The 27,355-nt window shown below is 43.7% G+C and overlaps 1 protein-coding gene across 1 annotated transcript in view; it reads left to right on the top strand.

Annotated features, from left to right (window-relative positions):
• Positions 1-6,323, top strand: part of RTKN2 (rhotekin 2) — a 47,789-nt gene extending 41,466 nt beyond the window's left edge. Inside the window, exons 10-12 of the mRNA XM_054276535.1 lie at positions 472-637; positions 2,526-2,633; positions 4,570-6,323. Of these exons, the coding sequence (XP_054132510.1) occupies positions 472-637; positions 2,526-2,633; positions 4,570-5,117 (822 nt within the window). The 3' untranslated portion in view covers positions 5,118-6,323. The remainder of the gene's footprint in view (positions 1-471; positions 638-2,525; positions 2,634-4,569) is intronic.
• Positions 6,324-27,355: the final 21,032 nt, after the last annotated feature.

Raw genomic sequence — 27,355 nt, 5'->3', positions numbered from 1 at the left:
TGCACTAAGATGAACATTAAAAGGATACAAGTTTCCAATGCACTGGGTAAACAATGGCCCACAGAAGTGCAGTAGCAGGTGTAAATGGTGGCTGTAATAATGTGCTTGTCCATCTGAATCGTGTGGAGAAAAGGAGCTGCTTGCTGTTATTGTAGATTATTCACTAAACTGCTGTGGAGAAGAGTGAGCACTGTGAGGTGAGCTGGTGAAGGTAGAGAGAAGGGGAACACAGAATTACAGTACATTCTGTAATTCACACTGAACTGTGGTAATTGTGCTTTATTCCCTTATTTTTCATGTTTTATGATAAAGCAATTTTATAATCAGTTCCTGACATTGGTTCTTTTTTTTCAATTGGGTATTAATCTGAAGTAGACAAAAAAGCAAATTCTACCTTCCTTACACTGTCACTGGCCCTAAGCTGATGGCAGTGTGAAGCAGGAAGCCATCAGCACAGTTTGTTGTTCCTAGGAAACCAGGATTCGAGCTGTGGATAAGGACTCCAGCAGAAGAGCCAATAACTTCTCTGTTATCAACCCCGTGTCTGGAGAGGGTGTGACGCAACGTTTTGCTGCTGACAGTAGGGATGAACTTCATCAGTGGATGGAGGCTTTCTGGCAGCACTTTTATGATCTGAGTAAGTAAGCAGTGCTGGCAGCGTGCCCTCCAAATGGGGCATTATGTAACATCAAAGGGATCTTTGAGCAATTTGAATTGCAATTGCCTCATAAGCCTTTGTTTGCAGCAACAAGAAGAAAGCTGTTCTCTGGGATAATGCTGGGTGGTGGTCGAAGTCGTTGGAAGGCAAATATTTGACTAAACCAAAGTCCATGTGTTCTTGCAGGAAATGAGAGGCAGAGTATGTCCATCAATCTCAAAAACTTCTTCTCTCAGCCGTGTTCTTGATAATGTTCTTAAAGACTGATAAATTCTCACCATTTCTTCCTCCTTCCCACTGTAGTGGGAGGAGTCCACCTCTGCCTGGGCACCCAACCAGTGCTGTGCTGCTTTGGTGAGATCCTGCAGTATCAAACCTTGGTGTGGAAGCCTTAGTGACAGGTGGTGAGGATGCTGGAATCGTGTGGGGCCTTGGCTGGGATGTGGATTCAGCCAGCTCTTGGGAGCAGTCACAAGTAAACTTGGGGTTTCCTTGCATAGCAATGTTATGGATGAATTAAATTACAATTTGTTATACTAGGGATTGCTTAATTCTGTTGTAGTTCAAAGGTTTTGGCAGCTCTCATCACATGGGAATATGCTCACGCAGCCACACTCCATCCAGCTGGGCAAATACCCACTGCTTACCTGGGTCTGGTAAAAGCTGCACCTCAGCCTTTGTAACAGATGTTAAAGGCAAACCTCTGGAATAGCCCTGATCTTACATGGCAGAGGGAACTCATTTATTGTGTGAAATATTGTTGAAATTGTATATTGTGCTCCTTGTTTATCACCAAATCTTTATTATAAAAACTACATAGATTAATTTGCCTGTGTCTTTTTTCTCTGCTTTCTGCTTGACTCACAGATTTACTGAGAGTAGAGACTGTCAGCTTTTGTGCTGCCATTGACAAAGTAGAGTTGCTTCCTGACAGGCATTTTTATCAGGTCAGAAAACAAAACCAGGTCAATTAATGAAATATCAGTCTTTAGTCAGAGACAACACCAATCGAATAATTGAACTGAGACTATAGAAACTCAGAGTCATAGTTGTATTTCCAGTCATTTCTAAGTTTGATTTACAATGAGAAAAAGCACTATCAATTAACGAAACACACCAAGCAAAAACTAGGGCATCCTCTTTAAATTATCTGTAGAGTAGGGTAAAAGATCTACTTCTTATTCATTATAGATAGAATACTACCCACAGATTTTTTGAGACATTTTCTTTAGATTCAGAAAAAAATGGGTCACTTGGCATTTAAATGCCTTTTTTCTTCCCTGGTTCTAAAATTCTCTTAAAATTAATGTGCTCAGAAAACTTGGAATGATTGGTATGAACAAAGTAATTTTACTGTGTCTTGTTTTCCTTAAGGTCAAAATCTATTTATAGAAAAAGAGATTTCCTTGTCTGCTAAGGGATAAAAGGCAAGTTATCCTCTATTAAAAACAGAATATTCCTTTGCCATGACATTGTAACATTGCTGTATAACATCCAGCTTGCAGGATATTGGAGGTTGTTCCTGATAACTTGATGAACCTTCCCAAACCTTAATTTTTTTCTTTTTTTTCCCCTTGGATTTATACTGTTTGGGGATTTGAAGGCAAATTATGATCTTTAACCAGCATAGTCTGACAGTAATGCTGGGATGCTTAAATTCCATCTAGGATCTTATGACCTTTGTGCTAAGAGAATGAATACAGGGATGAAAATACAAATGCATCCTGAGCATTCCTGCTAAACAAAAGTAAATTCTCACTGTTTAGTATTACTTTGGAGATAGTTTCCTGACACAACCTAATAACTTCCATTTTTTTTCCAGGCTGATGTGTTTAAGTTCCAGTCATTGTTCTCTTTTCTCTCTCAGGCCAGTGGAAGCATTGTTGTGAGGAACTTATGAAAATTGAGATTATGTCACCACGGAAACCACCTTTGTTCTTGACAAAGGAAGCGACCTCCGTCTACCATGATATGAGTAAGTGGGATTTGCCTTTTCAAGTTGCAGAGTAACAGAAACAACATTGTCTGAATTCAGATGGCTTCTGGTGTGGTGGTGAAACACTGAGTTTTTCAAGGACAATTCAGACAATGAAAGAGCAACATAACTGCATACCAAGGAGTTGATATTAAATCTGAATTTGTAATAGTGCAAATAATGAATACATTTTTATACCTTGAGCTAAAAAATCTGCAGTCTACCCTGAACACACTGAAAACAGCTGTCACTAGAAATAAACACTCATGCTAGAGTGGTATACAGCTCAGGAAATGTAAAGGTAAAATAGTCCAGCTTGCAAACCAATTGCATGAAATTAATCTGCTGTTCTTAGAGCTATGTGAAGGCTCACCCAGCATAACTTACCTAATTTTTTGGTCTTTGGCAATGATGTTGAAAAATATGCTTGGAAAATCTAGCTAGAGCATATCTGGGACCTGTATTTTTGCAGAGAAAAATGGTATGCAGCAGGATTTTTTTAATAGTTTTGTTACAGAAATAATATTTACAGACTAGAAAAAGTAGGTCACTTTGTTTTACTGGATCCCATGCAGTATTGACTGAGAAACACTGTACAACTCTAAATGCCTGACTGCTTGCTGCTTGGGATGGAGCTGTGATGATGCTCAGATTGCCATGTGGGTCACTGAGTTACCATGCATCAGAGCACTGAACAGTCAGGTTTTATCTAAGCTGTGAATGCAGAGCAGAAATGCAGTAAATGAACCACACAGAAGCTTTACAGAGGTAACGTGGTAGCATAATTCCAGGGATACACATGTACCTCAGTGAGGAGCAGAACACAAACTCCATTTCACTCTTAACACACCATTTTTTCCTGGATTATATACAGTTTTTGTAGCACCCTGTACCCAGCACTGGTGAGTCACTTCAAATCCTGTGCTCAGCTCTGGGCCCCTCACTACAAGAAAGGCATTGTGGGGCTAGAATGTGTCCAGAGAAGGGCAATGGAGCTGGGGAAGGGTCTGGAGCACACAGGAGATGGGGAGTGCCTGAGGGAGCTGGGGGTGTTCAGCCTGAAGAAAAGGAGGCTCAAGGGGACCTTATGGTTCTCTACAAGTACCTGGAAGGAGATTGGAGCCAGAGATTCAGGCCCTTTTCTCAAGTAAGGAGTGATAGGACAAGAGGAAACAACCTCCAGTTGCCCCAGGGGAGGTTTAGATTGGATATTAGGAAGCCAGAAAGGGTTATCAAGCAGAGGCACAGGCTGCAGTGGTGGGGACACCATTTTGGAGGTATTTGAAAGACAGATGTGCAGATGTGGTGCTCAGGGACATGGGTTGGTGGTGGACTTGGCAGGGTTAACAGCTGGACTTGGTGACCTTTACAGGCCTTTTCCAACCCACACTGTTCTGTGACTCTATTGAAAATCAGGTACTGCTGCTGTTTGAGGCTGGTTCTACTGCAGTGTACATGGAAAACTCAGTAAGAAGAATAAGAAATTGAGCAAGACAGTCCTGAGGCTCATAGAGAAAAATGATATATGTAAAGATGTCCCATTTTCTACAGACTGGCAGCACAGTACTATTTAGTCAGACTTTCATGGGCCTCCTGTGAAACAAAATTTTCAAAGCACTGTACAACAAAATGCATTTAATAACTAATACATACAGGTTTCCCTGTAGTACCTTATTTTTTCTTTTACTTGGAAAGAAATATCAGTGCCTACCCTGCTGCCTCAATGCCAGCTGTCACAAAAATAATTCCTTCCTGTCGCCTCAGTTCTCTCTTGGATAGCATATGTAACGTTTTCCATTTCATCCATTAATACTCTTAGTTCAGACTTAGTGAGACAGTTAATACAGGTTTGTATTCTGAGTAGTAATAAGAAAATAGAAGTAAAATCATTGGTGGTGTTTTAATCTGGGTTAATTGCTGTCCCTTAAAATTACAGGCATTGATTCTCCAGTGAAACCTGAGGGCTTAGCTGATATCATACATAGGAAAATTGAAGAGAGCGATGGTGAGTTCCTTCTTGGCCAGCAGAAAGAGCCTGCATCTGCCCTGTGGGCGTCACTCTTTGATGGATCTCATGAGATGACTGTTCACAAAAACACGCATCCAGACCCCAATGCTACCAGCCCCAATGACAGCAGAGGAAAGAAAAGAAGAGCTCCACCTCCACCCTCTGATAAGTCACCCTACAGTGCAGAAGCCCAGGTGAACACAGAGCAGCTGGGCAAGGAAAACTGGGGGAAGCCTGACCACACACCTGCCTGTAGCTCCTCCTTTGAGTTGGTGTTAGCTACGAAGATGCAGCAGCTGCAAACCCCCATTGCTCCCCCTCACAAAATTGGCCTTTGTGGGAAAAGTGGTTTAGCTGGCCTGGGGAATCCTGTTTCTCTGCTGAGCAAGACCAAGTCTGAAACCAAACCAGTCCCAACCCCTAGACATAAAGGCATCACAGAAATACTAGACCCCAGGTCCTGGCTGCATCCATAGGCATCATATTTAGCTTAGAGGAGTCTTTGGAATTTAAAGTTTCTCAGCCTTCTCCTAATATCCTTCATTAAAAGTAGATTTTAGCATTTAGCTCAAGTGTTTCCTGTGAGCCAGGGCATTACTGCTAGCTGCAGTCTCAGCTGTATTCATTAGTGCTCTATCTGAATAATTGCACTAGAATGGGGGGGTGTTTCTCTGTCTGAAGTAACGGTGCTATTTCTGAAAACAATAGTTCAGTACTTTCCTCTTGAAAAAACCACAGTGTTCAGGGTAAGCTCAGCTGTCCCCACAGCAGGGATGTTCCCAGGGCCTCCTACCAGTCCCTCAGCTTAGCCCATCCACAGCTCCTCAGACTACTCAAGTGGGAATTCACACATATTCAGCACAGATCTTGCAAAGCTGATTTTCTTGGGCTCCATGCTTGCTGCATCCTCTCAATCCCTTGCTGTTTAGGAAACACTGCCTATATGGTAATCGAGTATGAAAAGCTTTTGTGCTGTTCTGAATGGCTCTGTAACTCCATACAAATTTCTGAGGCAGTTCCCTCAATTTAGTGTGGGATTTCCCAAGTTCCTGCTGGTTCATGTGCAATTGGAATGGACCAGAATTATCTGTCTTTGAGCAAGGATATGATCCATCACTGCTGGTTTATTTTGGGCTAAGACAAGCATTCAAAAGCAGTTGCTTGGGTATGTGCTCATCTTAGGGTTGTTTTTCCTGATAAACGTGGTCTGTACCACAGCTCTCCTTTGTGGAGCCTCTCAGCTGTTCCTGCTGGGGCGCTGGTTTGTAAACAGGCAGTGATACTGGTAACAAACAGGGCTTTGCACCACTTGTTCCTTCTGCAATAGCACAGAATAAGCACTTCAGGTGAAGATACTGAACTCTGAGATTCTTTCATCAGACTGTTCACTCCTGTTTCACTTCTATAAGAAGTATGGGTTGTTAGGGTTCCTGTGGCACCTACAAAGCATCTACTACATAAGGAAGAGCTGTGTTCTCTGGGATCCACAGCTTAAATACCCAGCCATTTCCTTGGCTGATGCATTTGTCTCAGATGCTGGAACTTATCCAAGGGCAAAGGTCTGCTTGCAGTTCTCCCTCTGGAGACTTGGTGCTCAGACCTGTGTTGAGAGGGTCATATCAGTGACTGTACACATACAGTTCTTTTTTTTTTTTTTTTTCCAAAAATGTGGATGGCTCTGGGAGCTTTATCATTTCTCCATGACATACTGTGGGCATGGTTGGTTGGTTGTTTTATTTTCTTTTATTTTTTGTCTTCAGCTGAGCTCTTGGCTCCACAGTTGTAAAGGTATCTGCTGAATTCCCTCAGTAGTTCATTCAGGGATGGGGTTGAGAGGGAGGTTTCATTTACAAATCCTTTTGCAGGATTAGAGCCCTTTGTTCTAGAATGTCCTTGTTCATTCTTCATTTAATCACGTTCCATTTTCCCTCTGAAACAACCATAATCATTCTTACAATAAATCATGCTGTTACTTAAGTGGATGGTTTGTGAATGGCTTATAAATAGGAACAGAAAAACTGAAGAAAAACTACATGATTATGTAAATCAGACAGTCAACTAAGTGGACTGTACAACTCTGAACAAGAAATGGGAAAAATTGGGAGGGGGGGAAGAATATTTTCCAAAATGCAGCTGCAGTTTATTTAGCTTTAAATCTAGACTTAAATGGTTCTGTGCTCAGAAAGAAAAAAACACATTTTCTTGGTAACCCCCTTTAATTTTGTAGCTATATTTTTAAGAAATCTCTTAAATATGTAAGGATAGAAGGCACCATAATGAGGATTTATTTTTACATTCAACAGACCATTGAATTTCAACAAGCTGTTTCTCTATTAAATTCAGTGGCTTTGTTTTGAACCGAACATAGGTATTTTTGCAAGGCATTTAATATTAATTTGAAGGCTTCAAGTGATGAGAATTCACTCATACCTCCTGTTGCAATACTTGATTACCCCAGGTACATTCTTCACTTGATTTTCTATTTGCATTTCTAGCTCCACCTTAAGTTATTTTGGTCTTTTTATGCATTTGATTGCTTATATTGATCTCTGTAGTATCAGCTTTTCTAATTGCCTGTGTGTAGTTATAAATCATGATTATGTCCCTTTTAACCTTTCCTCTGATGAGACTGAATTCCTTAACTTTCCTATGGCAGTGGATGTTATCCAAGACTAATTAATCTTCACGTTCCCTGGATTTCTCATGTACAGAAGTATTTGTAAGGGTGACATCTGCATTAGATGCCACATGTCAGTAGTGATCCATCAGGACTGTACAGAACCAGAATGTGATCCTCTTGCTCTGATGAATATCTCCCTCTCTCTTCTCAAGAACTGCATTTTCTTTTCTTTTCTTTTTTTTTTTTTTTTTTGTGGAAATGTTGCTTTGGATGCTGACTGTTATGGGCCAAGTCCTCTTCAGAGTCTTTCTCAAGAATGTGGTACATCATCCTCTTATTATCTTACCTTATATATTCTTGGAAATACAGATAGTATTTTAGCAGCATTAAAATACTGCTCATGAAGTGATCCAGATTGCTCTGTGTAAGTGACCTGTCCTCATTCTTTACTACTCCAGCAGTCTGCATGTCCTTTGCAAATTTATTGCAAGTGATTTTTACAGTTTATTCCAGATCATTGATTTTTAAAATTGAATGCAAGGTAAGGTTTGTAGAGAGAGGTGATAAGTTTTTATTACATCAGTGACATGGGTAGGGGGTGGGGAAAGCAAACAGGCAGGCAATTGAATTTCTGTCCCTTTTATCCCAGAGCTTTTAAAACTTTCAGTAAGATGGCAAACAGCTAAATTTCTTGCTGAATCCCTATTAATAGTGTATCTTGACATTATTATTGTGATATTTTAAAGAAAATTACATGTTCATTTTTTTTTTTCAGAAAGTTACTCAGGGTTCTTGTGGGTAACACCTCAGTGCAGGTGTCTTTGCAAGCCAAGATTTAACATATCTAAAATACAATCTGTTGCTCAAGACCTGTTCTCCATGAAGCTGTGTTGCTATTTTATATCTATCCTTAAATTAGGCTCATGTGGGCCAGTTCATGATACTGCAGTGAGCACCACTAAGCAAACAAATCCATTCATTATTCTGTTCATCTGCTTCAGAACTACATAATCCCTGTTATGAAGAAAGAGGTGATTCAGGTTTTAGTGTTTATTGTTACTTTGCCTTCTTTCCCCTGTCCTGTTCTGTGTTGCCATTAGTGCCTTTGCATCTTCTGTGAAGCAAGTTGGTTTAACTAATAAAACCTGCAGGCTCCCAGGAAACACAGAGCTCAGCTATCCAATAAAGTCAGGGCCCCTGGAGGAGCTGCTGCTCCCAGGCAGCAGAGGAGAATGTAATGTTCCACCATCTTAGCAGCTGCATTCAATGAGGATCCTTTAATTGCATGGCTCAAAATATCAGGGATCAGAACCCAGAAGTCATTTGGCAGATTGCTGCTGGGATGAGGCTTGGAGGACCTGTGGCTGCTCCCAGCCCTTGTGTCCCATTCCCCTGGTTCACATTTGTGTAGGCAAGCTGGAATGCTGTCAGCTGCCTGGGAAGTCCATTGAGAAACACCTCTGCCAGGGTGAATGGCTCCAATGATCCAGTGTAGCACAGGGAGGACGCTGGTGGCACCTGCTGAACCACACGTGGGATTAGAGACTTCTCTGAGGAACGTGTCAGGCCTGCTCTGGAAACTGTACCTGCTTGTTCTCTGCTGGGATTAATTAATGCTGCTTAAAGCCAGAATTGAGTGATCCAATGCAGTCTTGAAGTGGGGGAGACAGAAGTCAGCCTGAACTATTCTTTTAGGAAGTACAGCTTGAAATTAATTGCTAGTTCAAACTTGAATATAAATTTCACAGAACATGAACTTCTGAAATGTTGACTGAACAAAGCCTTAACTTATTAACTTTTTATATTTACCTAATGTCTTCAGCTGTTCACTTGGTGTTGGAATGGTAGACGGTACTTTCTGTGGTTTTAAAGGCATTACCTTCAAATGCTTATATTTTTACTAGAACTGTGGGGTTTTTTCCCGTGGTAATAATACTAATAGTTATTTTATGGTGGCTTGTACGTATTTGAAAATACTGTCATAGTATTCAGAGTTGATTTCTAATTAATGCAAACTGCCTTAATAGAAAAATGGAAATTTGGACACTAATGTATTGTGAAATGTTAGAACAGAAATCTTCTTATTCTGCTGCTAGCATATTGTATTTCTGTTAAAATATGCAAGTGAAATTAAAAACGTTTCTAGAATAAAAGGTTTTTGGTGTAATTTCTTTCAATCTGGAACTACATTAAGCTTTACTCCAGTGTATAAGCCACGGGTGATGGCTGCTGTAAAATGAGAGCTCAGGAGTGGCTGCTTTTCCCTTGGGCCTGCCATGAATGTACCCCTGTAGGCTCATACTGACAGCAGCAAACAGTGTCAGCCTCAGGTTTCTGCCCTGCATGAAGGGAGGAAAAGCCAAACTGGCTTTAATCAGTTAAATCAGTGCTCCCTGCCATTCACTGAATCCAACAGACACCACCCTGAGTGAGCAGATAAAGTCAGAAATGTTATGAGATGCACTCTTTTCCACAAATGTGCCAAAACAAAACACCCTGGTTTAGCTTTCATCTTACATCTCTCACAGTCATGGAGGAAAAGATGCCATGGCACAGATTTACATCATGCTCTCTGCCTTGTAAGGTGGCTTCATAAATTAGCCACTGACATCCATTGATTAATTAATTAATCCATCCATTAATTGTTTTCCTTTCCCAGGCACCCTTGTGCTGAAGGGGAACTCTTACCCACCTCAGCAGCTAGAGCTCAGTGTGACACTGCTAATTTAGAGCTAACTGAGCTGCTCAAGTAAAGTGTTCTTTTGACCCAGTTATAAAATTACTGTAATAAATGCAAAAGGAATTGCTAGACATTTTAATTTTGGAATAAGAGTCCATGAAAAAAACAAAGTGGGATTGGCAATTGCAAGGCAGGACAGTGCAGCTGAGTGATTTAATGAAAATTGTGCTGCAGCTAAAGCTGCTGCAGTTTGCTTTAAGCAATCATGGGAATATGATATGATGCTCTCTTCATATAACCATTAGCAAATGGTTAAACTGTAATTGTTCCATATATGTATTATATACTCACAAAAACCCCAGTTTGTGAGACATCAAAATAAATGGCTTTTTATGAGGAAAGAACAATCTTTCAAGATTTTTGTATCAAGATAGCTTTCTAAATGTTTTTTATGTACCTCCCCAAAGGGAGAAAATTTATAATAACTAGTGAAGTGTCTTTTATTCTGTTACAGTATTTCTTCACATTTCTATAAACTTCTTGCAAAATAGCTACAAAAAGACATTATTTATAATATATGTTGTTTCACCTGAAGGGTTTTTTGCAGCTCTTGTCCAGTGTTTGGTAGTGATACAGGAATGCTTGCAGAAGAAAGTCATTTCATCCACAGCCTCTTCCCAGCCCTTAGTAATTACAGGCTTTTTAATATGCAGACGTGGGAAGCCTTTTAGTCTGTCAAAGTTTCACTTTATGTCTCTGTCTGGACATGAATTCAGAGTGGCAGTTGAAAGTAAAAAATTGTATTCTTTAATTTACTTAAATTTTGGCATCACTGCTGTCTTGTAGCACTTGCAGCTTGATGATATGCCACAAGAGTTTTCTTTCCAAGTTTTCTTTTCTTTTTAAAATTTGTGTATTTTCTTTTGCTAAGAAGGAAAGGGTCAGCAAGTGTTCATCACATTCCTTTTTCCATCACTGACTATAAAAGTGGTTCCAAATACAAATATCATTGATTAAGTTTTATCACCCTAAAGGAAAATGGTCCCACTCTTTTCCATCTTTGTTTGGATTATATTTTCCATTTTCTAATTAGTGTCTATTTCAAAATCCCACATATATTTTGATGATATCTTTCTTGAGCTGGGTGCCCAGAGCTGAACACGCACTACTTGCTCAGGGGCACTCTTGATTTACAAGAACAGAATATGTTCATTAATATTGCCTCCATTTTAGCTACTCATTGTGCATTAGCAAAAACCAAATCAAAATATTTCTATCACTCTGTGGCCAGAATGGTGTGTGCCTAAATAAAGATGGTAACTTAGGCAAGGGAAGATCTCAGTGTTGTTCTAGTGAGCTTAACATCTCACCAATTTCTCAATACCAGGAAAAATTGTTATAACTGTGTGGCTGGCACGAGTGAGCTGCTCTGTCCTCACAGCATTTTTTTTCAGATGGCAGCAGCTGCTTTACTTTCTTTGGTTTTGAGTGGTCATTACTCCTCAATCCAATGTCTGCACAAAAGGGTTGAGAGCTTTTGAAATAAACTGAGAGCAATTTAAGTGACCTTCCCATGACGTGGATGGATCAGCTGGAGTGTCAGCTGCCAAAGCACTGAGCTGACAGATTCTCAGCCTGTATATTTGACTGGTAAGAAAACAGAGAGCCTGTAGCAGCTTTGCCTTTATTCTGAATCCAGACCTAGGGACTGGATGTAGAGGATGAGAATGCTCCTCATCACTGTAGCTTTATCACACAACATGGGACACCTGACGTGGGGCAGGCCAGCTCTTCAAGCATGGAAAAAACTTTGCTCAAAATTAGTAAGAATCTCAAATTTTACTAACTAAATGGAAAGCCTTTTATTAAGGACAGATCCTAATAATGGTATTCAACACATGGCTTCAGGTCAAACTGGATTTAATACACCATGCATTTTATAGATCAGGATTTTTCTATTATTTTAATATGAGTTCATTTGTGTGTCTAATAATACATCACATTTTACTCATGACCTCATTAGGAAGATTCTTAAACATTTGCTTGATCATTATCCTAAAGAAGGATAAAGGTCTGCTGTCTTGGGAACACCTCAGGTTTAACCCAGCTCGTACAATAGCCACTTGAGCCTACAGCCTGATGTACACTTTTCTGTTCATTCATTTAAAATATTGTATAATTCTTTGGCAAGTAAAGTTAGTGACTTCTAAGCATTAATATGTAACCTGCTATTTACATTTTTTGTAATTATAAACCAGAACACATGAGTCTTCAGCTACTCCACAGCTTACTAGAATGATTAATACAAGCTTCAGCAACAACTTGTTTACTTGCTTCTTTCTACATTTCCTTTGGCAGGGCAAATTCTGTCAACCATATCTGCAAAATAAAAAAAAAAACCAAAAAACCAAAAAAAACAAAACAGGAAAAAAAAAACAGAAAAGGGAAAAGGAAAAGATAGAGCCAATTATTTAGTTAGGCTCTATCTGTTCCATGTTGAAGCATTAAAGAGAGCCAAGGGACTGCTGCAAAAACAATTATTAGAATCAGGGTATATACAAGTGTATAAATTCAATTTGGGCTCTCACTGATTTTAAACAAGAGTCAAGGGAGGGGCCACAGTTCCTCTGCCCCTCACTTTTAAAGATGATCCATTGTGACAGAAGTTTCTATCACGCTTTTTGAGGCATTAGTCCTTAGGGGTGTTTGGTTTGGCAAATAGTGCCATGTTCATGACTGACTTCAATACCACCATCCTCACAGACCCTCTGAACTTGGGGCATGAACTTGGGAAAAAGAATTCTATTTCTTCCCATTTCTAGAGATGATGCTAGCAAACTCTCAGCAACTTTTAATGTAAGCAGTTTTGAAAAGCTGACTGTGTTACTAATTGGATGTGACCAAAAAAGCCCAATCAGGATGTTTTCTGAGAAGCCACCTGGGCAACTTTTTCAGCTTTTTATAGTGACATAATATTCAGAGAAAATATTGTTTAGTCCTTGTTCTTCACTTTTGAAGCCCTTTACTACAGAGAATTTTGAATCTTTAAGCTCTCCTTCCCTTTCCAGTGTCACTGTAGGAATTAGTCTTATCTGGCAGAAACATATTTCATCTCAGCTGACTTGCAAAGCACACAAGGTTACAGCAGTTGAGAGAAGGAAGCATGGCTTGGGATTGGCCAGTGTGCTGCAGGCTGTGACTTGTCCATGGAGCAGTTTGGGACTGTCTCACGTGAGACACTCTGGTTCTCCTCATGCTGATAAAGGAGCAGCAGTCACAAAGGAGCTGGAGAGATCAGAAACCCCTTTCCAGTCCATGCCTTCAGTGCCTTCATCATGCTTTATCAGCAATCCCACTATTTTCTACAGTGCTCTAGTCCCAACAAAGTAACTCAGGATACAAACTGTCCTGATGCCCTCTGGGACATCTGTCAGGAGTGAATGGCATTCCCCAGCATCAAGGAGCACCAAGACAATTTTGCCCAGCCAGGTCCAGAGCTGAGATCCCCACATGCCTTGTTCTGCTTTTTATCCCACTCCAGTACAATCACAGCAGCTCCCATTGGGAGAAGGTTCTAAAGTGCTTTATAATCATTAAACTTCACAGTACCCTTTAGGTTAATTATTTGTATGGCAGGAGAAGTCATCCACAGAGGTTACACATGTGAGATATCTATGTCAGCCTTTATAGACCTGATTGTGCTCAGGTTTTTGGGCCCATTTTAGCAGCATCCTGATCCTATAATCAAATTATATGTATAAGCTGTGGTTTTGATAAACTAAACATAAAAGAAAAACAAGCAAATGAGCTTTTCTACAGCCTCCTCCTCCTCTGAGTGCAGTGTTTCAAGGTCCTCATGGAGCTCTCCCTGGAGCAGGGCTGCAGCTCACCAAGCCTCAGTCCCTCCTGGCACTCTCATTCATGCATTCTGTCAAACAACATTTTCTTTGATTTTTTATCAAGATCTTCTTGACTGAGATCTTCAAAGCAATTAATTCAGTGCTCCATGATTGCAGCTGCTGAATAATTGTTTGTTAGAGCATTTTCTTTCCCAGGCAAGAGATGTAAAGTAGTTGCTCCCCTCAATAAACAAGTTGTCAAATGTGATTAGTTAATGGACCTGTAATCATGCGATAGCATAAAGGTAAGGATATGGTAAGTGTGATGTGAAAATGCATGTTTAAATTAAAGCTATAGGGGAACGTTTTCCCATAGGAACTCTTCCTATCAATGCTGAAATAGACAATTTACTATTCACAATGATTAACTGCAGATCATTAATTAAAGAAAACAAGAGATTAGTCATCAAGCATTTCAAATGAAAGATGCATTGATTGTTTGAGTTACTTTTAGGTCTGGCCAGGAGAGCAGATCAGTGCCCAGGCCCCCATGGCTGAGCCAGCCTTCCCATATAAACTGGCATGAAGAAGTAAAAGCCTGTTAAAATTAAGGTCAAAAATGCACCAGCCAGTATTAAGCTCTCAGAGCCTGAAATGTGATCCTATGCTCCTACTGACCAGCCCTGTAATTTGCCATAGTGTTTCTGGTCAGACACATTAGGAGGCAGAAATGGAGAGCCCAGGCTTGTGGGGAAGAGGGAATGTCATTTTTTGGCAAGTGAATGCTAAATTCCAACTTAAATGCAGTTACAGAGAGCATGTATTATAGCTAAAAAAATCTAATTAGCTCATTTTTATCTCTAAATAATAAATCCATCCTTCTGCCTGCCCTTTAGAAGAAATCTGAGAACCCTGCAGTGGAATCTGTGGAAAGCAGAAGCCCTGTGCAAAAGAATCTTGCAAGGTTGGGGGTTTTTCCTTCCACCCTCCCTTGGGAACTGTACATTCAATGGTTTCATTTCCTAAAAGAGTTTTCCTTGACAGAAAAAGCAAATACTTTTATTTTTGTTTTTGTTAAGAGCTGTATCTATTACAGAAATTTAATTCTCCATTTGGGAATTATAAGCAGTAATACAATAATAATAGTTGTTGGTTACCACATGCTTATTTTAGACTATTCCAGGCAGCTGCCTTCTGCTTTTTGTGCAATCTCTTAGCATTAGGCTCCAATATAAAATAAATTACTCTGAACTGCCTGCCAAATTTGACTATTCTTTTAAAATCAAGTAGCTGTTACTTACATTATGTAATAGCAACAGGGATAATTTAATTACCAAGTCACGTGTGAAAAACAAGACTTCAGCCTGCAACCTTCAGGAAATGAACCACCTAACTGCTATTAAAAAGATGATCAGGGTACATAATTCTGGGACAATGGACCTGTGAAGGCCACTGCAGCAGTGATGTGCTACACAGTCAGAGGCTGTGGGGTCACTGCTGCTTCTAGCCCAAATCTGCTGGGATTCTGTTTGCTTTCTGGAGGTAAAGCTTTCGTAAGTGTTGAGCATCTCCTGTGATGTATCCCAGGATGAGCTCCCTGCACACTGCCAGTGGCACATGGACCCCAAGGCAGTAATTCAAGGGGGGCTGACACTCTGCTGGCCCCTGGGGCTGTGGATAGACGGGGCAGGGATCGGTGCCCCAGGGCTTGCTCTGGTCCCTGTGACCCCTCACAGTCTTGCCCCACCATTTGGGGTGCCCCTTTGCCATAAGGGCTTCTACAGGATTCCAGCTTCATGCTCCTTCCTCAGTGATTTTTACAAGCTGAGCATTTGACCAGGACTACAGGCTACCACTTATGTGCTAGCAAAACAGGTTTATAAATAAATAAAATCCCTCCAGGTTCATCTCCTTTGTGGGTTACTCCCACTCCTCTTCTTCCCCCTGGATGGCTCCCAGTGTCACAGTGGCTTCCTCTTATTCCCCCTGCCTCCCTTACACACCTCTGGTTTTCCTGCTGTAATAACTAAGGACAATGGTTTCTTAAGAGAGTGTTTCAAGGTACTGGACCTTTCAGAAGTGATCAAAGGTAGCTGGAGGATCAATCATACACACAAAACCATGGTTGGACGGCTCAGCTGAGGATGACATAGATGGCAAATGTCACAAAGTTCATGACAGTATCCCCCAAGCCAGTGAGACACGGATTAGGACCAGGTTACTCCAGATAGCTGCAATGCTGACAAAGAGCATCCAAGCTTTCTTGGAAGGCTAAACACTGGATCAAGTGGATGCATCCCTTCTTTGGCTACACACTGCTCGAGAGACATCCTCTTGCTTGTTAGTATGCAGCTGGTGTGGTTCACTAGCTCTGCCAAGCAGAGCTTTTTAATTCTCCCTCGCTGGAGAGAGGAACTTCAGAATAAGAGAATGATTAATGGAGGGAGGAAAAAAAAAGCAAACAAAATTTAAAAAGGGATAATAAAAACCCTCAATGAAAGTGAAACGATCAAGATTTATGGGAATTCTATGAATTCCTCACAGCCGTTCAAAGCAGGATTGCATAAGCCGCAGCACACCTCACTCGGCACATCCCTTAATGAGAGCGGCCGCGTTTACGCTTTCACTGACACCGCCCCCATGCCCGCGGCTCCGGGCGAGGCCCGTTCACACACGCTCGGAGCAAACAGAAAGCCGGGAAGCCTGGCCTGGCTAACTCGGGACCAGCTCGAGGGTTCGGGGTGCGAGAGGTGGGGCCTGCCTGCAGCACAGCTCGGAGGGAGCGGGCAGGGCAGCAGCCCCCAGCACAGGGACAGCCAGGGAGTGGGGACATGTACCAAGGTACTACAGTGAAATCTGGGTTTTTGCAGCTCCAGGAGCACAGCAATTGGAGAAATCCAAGTTTTCCAGGGAAGGTTGACCAGCTCACATTCAGCAGTGTGATGTTCAGGACTATAGTCATATAGCCCTGGCAAATATTTCCATTCCCTTCCAGCTCTCAGGGAAATCAATTAAATATCTCTGATCAGGTTTTTCACTGTGGCTGGGGACAGGGGGGGGTCTTCATATCCGCCTGCAGGGGTGAGCACAAGCCAAACTGCACTGAGGGTGCCTCCAAGCTGCCTGAAATTGGACATCATTGGAAGACCTTAGCACATCTTCTTCTCTGGAGAGAGTTCAACAGAGAAGTGCCTGAACCAGCTGTGAGACATTTGCAATGAATTGTCCATACTAAACACTGGATGTGAATAATATCCCTGCACTCCCCATAAAGTAGTCCCTTCATTGCCAAACTCCCTTTAACACAAGGGGCTTAAACACCAAGTTAACCTGATGGCAGGAGCCAGGAGAATCCAGGTCACTGCAAAGCAGAGCTTTTACATGATCACCTTTGTGGGCAGCGAAGCTCCCGTTTGCCCAGGATGGATCACAGAAGCTCTGCTGTGTGATGTGTTGCAGAATAACTGCCAGAAGAGTTGGTTATAATCGGATGAGATGGGCAGAGATGGAATGTGAACATGGAATGGCTTAGCTTGCAGACAGAAATCACACCTGAGCTCCTCCGCAGTGCTGAGGTGTGCAGCACAGTCAGGGCAACTTCCCAGAGCTTACAAACCTTTCTGAACAGGTTCAGGAGGCAGATAAAAGGGTCAGGTCAGTATGATCTCAAAGAGAGTGTTTAAGGGCATAATTCAGGGGCTGGGGACAGGAGGGGTAGAGGAACAGGCTGCATTCATACTCTTTCCAGGTAATAATCATACCATTAACTTGAAATGTTGAAGCATTTATACTGTCTATTGTGTGCACACGTGTATGCATAAGTTTTAACACTGCCAGCCACCTATTAAGGCACACACAGTGGGAGCCCAGACAGCAGGGCTTGTAAAATGTGACACCCAAATTCTGCATCTGCCCATTGCTTCAAAGCTGGCTGAATCTAAGGGACATGTTCCTTCTTTCTTCTCTTCCTCCTTTCCTAATTAGATCAGGAAAATAAATCAAAATGATACAAGCACAACTTTTCCATTTCTTACATCACCCTCTATCTCAGTTCTACCAATGCCAAAGCAGTCATGAGGATGGCAGGGCTGATGGAGCAATACTCACAGGGCTGAGGGCCATTGGTGCTTATTTGCTGGCTGCACCTTCTGTGCTGGTCATGTGAGGCAGCGTCCACACTCTGCTCAGGGCTGTCCTGCCCAGCTCTGCATGATCTGGCACAGGGCGATAACCACCGGCCTGGACAGAAACAGTGCAGCCACCATGGCATCACGTACTACATTGCAATGTTCCAGCAAATACAGCTTGCTTTCAGGAGGCTCAATTAACACAGGCAGAGTTTTGGGGGGTTTTTTTTGGTTTTGTTTTTTTTTTTTGCTTGGGTTTTTTTTTTTTTGTTGTTGTTGTTTTGTTTTTTTCAAGTTGGTTTTGGAAAAAATAATGAAAATTAATAACATATCCAAACCCTGCTCCCTCAGAGAGAGAAGAACAACACTGAAGAGTGGTGATGACAGCAGAGTGTAGAGCCCCCATCCAGCCCACCAGATACAGAGGGGGCCACTGGATTTCTAGTCCAGGTAACCTTGTTGCTTTGTTTGAAGTATGCAGCATGCAGCTGTAATTTCTTTGTGCCTGATCCATAGGGAGATGTAGCCTTATTCTAACAGCATACAGTTCTTTTGGCCTTTTCTGTCCACAGCCTTATAAGGGCTCCTCTGAAAAGCCAAATTTGGACTGAGTAGGGAACTGCTGTCCCCTATCACGTGGATTTCAGTTTTTTGATCCACATAATTCTTCTGAAGGGAGGAGGGCCAATAATCAATAGGTGCTATAGACAAGCTATTTAACAGGACTTTCTCCAAACTTGGATAAATCAAGTTTGAGCTCCTTTTGGCTCCATCAGTCCTGTAACAAAGCAGCTTAACACTGGCTTTAAATGAAGGACAGATTCTTCTTCTGAGCAGAGCTATTGTGTACTACTGAAGAGAGAAGGGGATAAACAAACATGCACTCCAACTGCAGCCAGAGAAAAATACAACTGGTGGCTCCACTCTTGGAGTTGTTCCTCCATCTCCATTAGCAGCTAAAAGCAGGATATGCAGGGGAAGATGGAGAGATGGTTGGGATAATGGCTGCTTTCTCAGAGTCCTGCCATGACCTGGGCAGCTGGTGACATGAGCCATGGTGGATGAAGACTGGTGGGGTCATTCTACTGCTGCACAGGACAGCAGTACCCTAAGGACTGAAACCTGAATGCCTTTCATGTCACAGTCTCGGTTATTAGGAGCAAAATCCCCTTCTCACTGATGAACACCTTTATGAATTGGCACACCTGTATTCTCATCCTTGCTTTGGAGGCCAGCTCCTTTGCTGCAGTTCAGACTCTTCTTGTGCACCATTTGTATGTGTTTTGTAGTAATTTGGAGAAGAGGACCATGTGCAACTGCCTTGTAGGAGATCTGGTTTGGTCAGCACACCTGGGCACAATGAGACACTCCCTGTCTCATTGCTTTCAATATTGTTCACCTGCTCTTCACAGCTGTAGCCCATTAGGGATGAGGCTTGGCTGCAGCCCCACTCCCCATCACCACAAACTCTGTACCTGTAATTCCCCTTTTACTTTTTCCTTTTAAATAAATGCCATGTCTACTGTTTCTCTACAGGACCTTTGCAGGAGAAATAGTAAACATGGTACAAGTATCTCTTTCGTAGGTTCCACTAACTCTGGAATGTATCTGTGATGACTTTGATTCACTCTCTAAACTTATGTATCATTAAAATCTGTATACTTACATTTATAGAATATTGACAGTATCAATAGTAACATATAAGAATAAACCAAAGGCCAAACACCAGGATAGCAACAAAATCAACAGCTATACAATTTTAACAACATCAATAATTAGACAGCTATATAACTCCAAGTTATAAACCTTTTACAGTTGTTGATTAAATAACAGTGAGATTAGTATAGAATAGATAAAATGCAAGCACAACCCTGTCTCCATAAAATAGTAAATACATTTACAAAAGTAGATCTAATGTGGATAATGTGCAAAGACAACCAAGCAGTAATAAAAACAAGAACAAATTCCAAGACAGAACATTGGCTAAGCTACAAACAAAGCCCAGTACAATGGGAAACACCACGAAAAGTGGAGCTCAACTCACCTGGTTGGTTGAGGGGCTCTGCCATTTCCAGAGCTGGGCTCCCTCATGCCATTTCCACTTACCCAAACCACAGTGATTATCCACACACAGGCTATGGACTCACTCCACCCAGGCACTGTGCTCTGAATTTCCCCTCTGGGAAAGCTGCTGGTACCAGCACTTGCACTCAAAGGCAGCAGGGTCCCCTGAGCCATAGTAAGGGCTGGATTGGCTGGATGACTGCAGCTGAATATTGCTCTTTTCCATAGTGCTCCTATTCAGGGAACAGTTCCTTCCTGGTGTGCACCAGGGGTGTTTCAATGTCCCCTGCACACACTGCACTCTGAAGTTGTGAGTACCTGGGTCTTTCAAATATCCCAGTTTACAACTGAATTCAATGCAGTTACCCAATGTAGAGTACAGCTTGGTTTAGTCAATCAATTTCAGCTCAATATTCGTTCTGTCCATATCTTCCTCTGATGCCATACAGGCCACCAGGCAAACTGGGAGGGGGGCTTGTCCACTGCCCATTAAGGCAGGTGATTGTTGGAGAGCCTTTCAAGATACAGAAATTCTGGGAATTTCTATTCCACAGTATCACCTTGTTGATATTCTTGCAAGGGGAAGAACAAGAAGCTCTCCACTTTGAATAGCTGGAGGTGTGCTACATCTCCCAGCTTGTCCTTTGCATGTTGGCAGCTCTGTCCAGGCCCTATAGTCTTTCCCTACTTCTTTCCAAACACTAAAAGCAGTACTGGCATCAGTCTTAAAATCCTATGACTTTGCCCATGGTAAAACACTACGAATGGCACAGTTACTAGTCTTAACGCCTTTTCTTTTCCATAAAGCTTTCCATGTGGATAAAACACTGTTTATCACTTGATAAGTCCCCATTATGTCCCCAGAGGCTCACCTGTACCCCAGGTGTCAAAATCAGTCTGGTCCAGACCAGGCAGCCTCTCCCCACTGCTCTCAGTGCTACCCTGGGCTCTGTCCCCAGCTGTACCTCACTCTACAGCCCAGTCCCAAGTCACTTTGAGGTCACCATGTGGCACAGCATATGTTGTAGCTGAGATGACCACGATACACAGAGCATCATCATACAATTTCAGAAAGCTTCAACCCATACACAGTAACACCTTACCACTTCAGAAGGCTTCAGGTGTCTGCTCATATAGAGTAACATCATTTCACTTCAGAAGGCTGCAAGCATCTGCACTTCTTTTTCTTCAGCCCAACCTTTCCTTACCCTCATGGTTAATGCACTGCACCTGTGTGCCCTCTGCTCCCTTTGGTGATTGGTCAGTGCACCTGGGCACTCCCTGGCTCATTACCTCCAATGCTGTTCACCTGCTTCTCACAGCTGTGGCCCATTGGGGATCAGGCTCAGCTGCAGCCCACTCCCAATTACCACAAACTGAGTTGTTAATGTACAATGGCTCCTACAGGTACACAAAGCCCAAATGTACAGAGAAGCTTCTACAAAATCACCTAGCCCTCACACTTCAGCAGTCCCCCTAACCCTGGCTATGAATGGGCAATGGCAGCAGGACCATCCCTGACCAAGCACCAGAATGGGATTCCAGCTTCAAGCTGGAAGAGATGCTCAGTTTGCAGCAACACAGCAGGGTGGACACCACTCATGTGTTACTCCACGTGCTGGTGTTCGATCCTAGGGCACGGCAAGAGCAGGAGCTGGGTGGGCTCTGTTGACAGCTGCCCTACACAGTAAAGCACCTCAACCCAATCCTCCTCACCTGCTTTCTGTCAAACCTGCCAAAACTGTACTGAAAGATCAGGGAAAATAGAGCCAAAATCTTAATTTTTGAATAGTATTGCCACAAGAAACCATGACCAGCTCCTTGTGGAAAACCACTCTGTTGCAAAACTGGCAGTGGTCCTGTTTAAGCCCACTGCTCTCATGGCAAATGCTGAGTTCTCAGTACTTCAGGACATGCACACATGATCTCTCTCTCCCCTTCTCTGCATATAGGTATTTTATATAAATCAATATTTTCCAGTCCTTAAGAACCATTTTTCTCCACCAGCAATTCAGCTCCCATCTAGCCAAAGTGGCTCAAATGGCACGGGTGGCTGAGGGGGACCCCGACAGGAGCTGAGCCCAGCAGTGGCAGGAAAGAGCAAATACATTGGGCATGGCCATTCTGCAAGCCTGATCACCTCCAGAGGAGCTGCTGGTGCAGGGCTGGTGTGTTTCTGTGTGTACCTGTGAATGCAATTTGCTCATAATTTTTGAAACTAAGAGCAACCAAATAACCTGATAAACAATCCCAGCCACCAGGGACAGAGGAGCAGCAGGCTCAGAGGCAATTATATATTTACATTACATATTTATATCATGAAAGTGTAGATAGATTATCTGTGTAAATATAAGTATATTAACCTACAGAGAAAAATATTTATACAAATATAGAAATGATTTTATTAATTTATTTATACTTTTGTATGTGTATCTACCTATATAAACATAGATTTAGCACTTCATTATATATCTTTCTAATGATATCTTTTATATTGCCCACAGGCATTGTGAAGTCCTGCAGGTGGCTGGAGGGCGAGGCAGGCAGAACCCTGACCCCAGGGAGAGCTGAAGCCCCAGGGGAAGCACCACTGGGGGGTGATGCAGAATAAACCCTCCATGAGGAGCCACCCCCAGCCCCACTGCAGCCACCTGTACCCACTGCTGCCTTTGTTTGCCATGCTCAAACCCTGGGACCTGTCAAACAGAGAGAAAAAAACCTCTCCCCTAAAAATTCATTATCTCACTGTTTTAGATAAGCACTGAGAAAAACATCCATTTTATGTCCTCCAAGGAAGTTTTGCAGGTGAAACATTAGCCTAGCTATAGAAGGCAGAAATGCAACCCTCTGTTTTCCATTAATTTTTGGAGGAGAGGATGGGGAGGGGAAGCAGGGATGACAGCAGAGACTAGGTGGCAGTTGGGCCGGAGCCATTTCTCCTGCATCATGAGAAATCAGAAGCATCACAGATTATTTTAGTCCCTTTTTTGTAGGTCACCTTTAATTGAAATGTTAATAAAGCTGTTATCTGTATATCTGAAATATTATATGGTAGCTCAGTAATTCACTGTCTTTATCAGCCTTCTTTAATGTATAATTTAATGCTTGTATAGCTATTTTGTTTGGGTATGACTCTCAGAATTACGACTAAAAAAAAATCTGTATGCTAGTTAACTACTTTTTATGGAAAGCATTTCTTTCATCTTATTTTAAAACCACGGAGCCGGGGGAAGTATTTTATGGACCACGGAATCTCACAGAGTAGTTAATTTCTGTCTGAGCTGGTTTCTTTGCTATTTTAAAGGATGCCATCAAGATCATTGCTATTTCTCTTGGTTGGGAGCCAACTGACTCTTCTGCAGTTGCGACACATCCTTGTGCTGTATTAAAGATGGGGAAAATAGCAAACATGGGAGTTGGATGCTGCTGTGTGGAAGGCAGGAAGAAGGCTCTGCCACCCCAGGGCAGCCACTGCTTGAAATCAGGCACCAAGCATGCTGCACCTGATGGGTAAAAATTATTTCAGCCTGGGAATATGGGGGGAAAAAGGTGATGATAACCCATGTGCCTGCTGTCACTATTCCCTATCCCAGTGTCCAGCTGGGCATGGGGACCAGGCAAGCTGGCATGGTCCTGTGAAAGGCACGTTCTTCCTGCAGGCAGCAAATGGGACTTGGCCATGTGCATGCCATGGGCTCAGTGGGGCATATGAGCCTTCAGTGTGTGTGCCTTTGCTTGGTGCAAGAACTCTAAAAGCAGTAATTGGGTGGTTAGCTGAGCCCTAGGCGAGCTCGGGCGATGCACTAAATATTCTGCCTTTTGTTTCATAATGAATTATTCTGTGTATCTAGAGCAAAGGGAGTTTTCTTTTTTGGTCTTTTCTCTGCAGTTCGTTCCTAGCCTACTTGTGGGGGTGTGTTGAAATCTTTGCTTTTTGCTTATGAGGTCAAGTACTTTAATCAGGAGCAAAAAAAAATCGCGTGCTTTAATCCTAAATTCTCTGAGTGGCTGCCAAATATAATTAGAAACAAATGGCTTTATTCTTCATTTGAGAGCTCCACAGACACTGGCAGGGGGCAGAGGGAGAGAGCTTGGTTCGCCTGGCTGTTTTTTGGGGAGCTTGCGGACAAAACCACTGCCAAAAAACATGAGAGAGCCCTGCAGAGGACGGAGGGTTTGGGCACAGGGGCAGGAGGCAGTCCGAGGGGAGGATGAGGCCTCTGTGTGTGCCTCCTGTGTCAGCAGCTTGGTAATTCCTCCCATTGGTACTGGACACTGGAGGGGCTGGAGCAGGGTACCATCCCAGGGGAGCCACATGACCATCACCTGTTCATGGAACCACATAAGCTGATCATGTCAAGGTCCCAGCCACCCCAATGGGACCTGAGTGGGGAGTAGACACCCACATGCAGAGCACTCAAGGGGTTTGGCACTCCCTGGGCTTCCCTCTCCAGACTAGCAGTGGCTGAACCCCAACTGGGTACACACGTAGTGTTTATGTTATAGGAACTGAATTCTGCCCCAAGCAACACCAGCCAGCACCTCTCACTGCAGATATCCACTGCTCCCCTGCTTACACACACCTGGGTTGCCTGCAAATTCAACTTACCTCTATTTAGGTGTATCCGTGCACCATCCACAGAACGACAGAGGTGCAGTGGTTTCATCCTCATGGCGTGGGTCACCACTGTGCCCATAGTGTATCCTTTAGTACTTGGGGCGTATGCTGGGAGTGCAGCATGGCTGCCCCTCATCTTTGCCTCCTGCTCCCCATCCCAGCACTTCCACAGCTTTGCCTGGTCATGGCACCTGCCTCATGGAAGGGACATGGCATTGCCCAATGGTACTGTAGCTACCACACCTCTGTGTGGTGGCCTGAAATAAAATGGCACTGCTGATCACCCCTCTGGTGTCTCCCAGCATGAGGGGGCATTTGAGTTTGCCCAAGGCCCTGGAGGTTGTGAGACACCTATTTCAATTATCAGTTCTGCCATCAAAATGGCTAAAAAGCAGCTCTCACTGACTTGTGCAAGATGGGAAGTTTTGCCGCTTGCCTAGCATACCCCCATGGCACAGCAGTGCCTCACAGCATCGCCTCATGGAATAAAAGCCCCTCACAGCATCCCCTCACAGCATGGCAGCCCCTCACAGCATGGCAGCTGCTCACGGATCACCTCACAGAATGGCAGCCGCTCATTAATCACCTCACAAAATGGCAGCCCCTCACAGCAACCCCCTCATGGCCTGGCAACCCCTCACGGCATGGAAACTGCTCATGGATCACCTCACAGAATGGCAGCCCCTCACAGCAATCCCTTGAGGCATGGCAGCTTCCCACAGGATCATCTCATGACACTGCAGTTCCTCACAGCATGGCAACTCCTCACAGCAACCCCCTTAAAACATGGCAGCCCCTTACGGCATGGCTCATGGATCACCTCACAGAATGGCACCCTCACAGCAGCCCCTCACGGCATGGCAGCTCCTCACAACATGGCAGCCCCTCACAGGCTCACCTCATGACACTTGCAGTTCCTCACAGCATGGCAGCCTCTCACAGCATCCCCTCATGGCATGGCAGCCCCTCATGGGTTCCCTCACGGTAGCCCCTCACGGCAGCCCCTCACAGCATGGCAGCCCCTCACAGCATGGCTGCCCCTCAAGGCATGGCAGCTGCTCACGTGATGGCGTCTCACTGCACGGCCTCACACGCCCTGGGGCCTGGCCTGTGCAGAGGAGGATAGGGGTGCCTTTTTTTTTTCCTTTCCTGACTAAATTGCAGAGCAAACTAAGCAACACTTGCAAGTTCAGCGGGTTTCCCCTCTCTTTCTTCCATTAATAGAGAAGCCCCTCATGGGCCCGGCATCCTCAGCCCCCTCCTTTCCCAGGAGAGCAGCCCCCACACCCAAGGCGATTTGTTAATTGCTTTGATTCTCATCACCAAAACCAAGCAGTTGTTGAGCCGCTCTGTCCCCAGGAGCAGCACCAGGAGGAGGAGGAGGAAGAGGAGGGAGCTACCAGGACTTTTGTGCCCATGTGCACACCCAAGGACAGGGCACACTGCTGGCCCCGCAGGCACCCCTCACCCTTGTGAGCACGGGAGGTCTTCACAGCTGCCACCATTCACAATTTGTGGGTCTCCCGTTTTACCCAAATCACTGCCCTTTCAGCAGCCACGAAAATCTTCATGAATTTGTTTAACCCACTTTTGGACATATTTGTCCCCAGTCTGCTGGCTCTCGTGGAGGGTCCTGTCCCTGCTGCCCCAACCACCAGGACAGGGCACCTCTGGCCTGTGACCCGGGGGGCTCGTTCCAAAGGTGAGCACTAGATGGAGCATCTGACATCGCGAATACTCTTTTTTTAATCCCGTACAGGACAAACTGAAAGGCTAAATGAAAGCACAGATTAAGCTGTATCCCTGCCTGCTGGCTGGACGCGCATTCCCTGCACAGGGGGCAGCAGGGGATGCTGCCTGGCCACAGCCACGGCTTTCTCCGGCAGGAATGCAAACCCTCAGCAGCCACAGCTCCAGGCAGACTGGGGATACTTTGGGGGCCACTCCTTGTCCTTTCCTCAAGACCATCCAATCCTCCCATGTTTCTCTTCAGTGGCAGAGGCGATACACACCCATAGCACTTCAGTTGTGAGTATGCCCAAATTTGGGAAGGCAAACATACAGGCTCTATTGTTTTTGCTTTGGGAAGAGCAAAAGGTGTATGATATTCCTGGAAAGCCTGTGGGTGAGCGCTGAATTTCCAAGAGCAGTTAGGGTGCCAGTGAGGATTAGCAGTGATGTCTGCGTGTGATCAGCTCCTCCCAGTAGTGGAAACTTTGCAGAAAATGTTCCTGAAATACTCTGGAGCAGAGACACTGCTAGTGAGGCAGAGACAGAGGAAGGGCCCCATTCCCGAAAGGTTGGCATCACCATGTGATTATCACCAGCCCCAAAAAGCTGCCAGGCAATGCAGGTGCTGCTGAGCCAATTTCCCTGTGATCCATCCAGGGCAGGGGAATCCTACCCCAGGACCTCCACCAGCTTTCAGCTCTTTGTGCCTTCTGTTTCTTACCTGCTGGGGTGCAAGGCTTGGGAAAGTTCTGTGAGGTCCTCAAGGAGCGTGTGCCATGGCCCAGGAATCAGGAAACCAGGTTCAATGACATTCTTTTTTCGGACAGGAGCCCAGCACAGGGTACTGCCATGTAATTGCAGAAAAGCAAGGCAGCAAAGCAGAGGATCAAGAGCCATCAGCCAGGGGAAGTAAACTGCAGCCAGCAACACCAGACTGTGCATCTCCACTTTTCTTCAGACCCTCTAAACTGTTAATTCCCTGCTGCTGGCAGCTGAATTGAAAAACTGGTGTGATAAGGTGACAAACTCTTTGTT

The sequence above is a fragment of the Melozone crissalis genome, unplaced genomic scaffold (genome assembly GCF_028551555.1).
Source record: "Melozone crissalis strain CALT ecotype California unplaced genomic scaffold, PUWL_Pcris_2 ptg000019l_1, whole genome shotgun sequence".
NCBI classification, from domain to species: Eukaryota; Metazoa; Chordata; class Aves; order Passeriformes; family Passerellidae; genus Melozone; species Melozone crissalis.
This window is presented reverse-complemented; position numbering and strand designations above follow the sequence as displayed.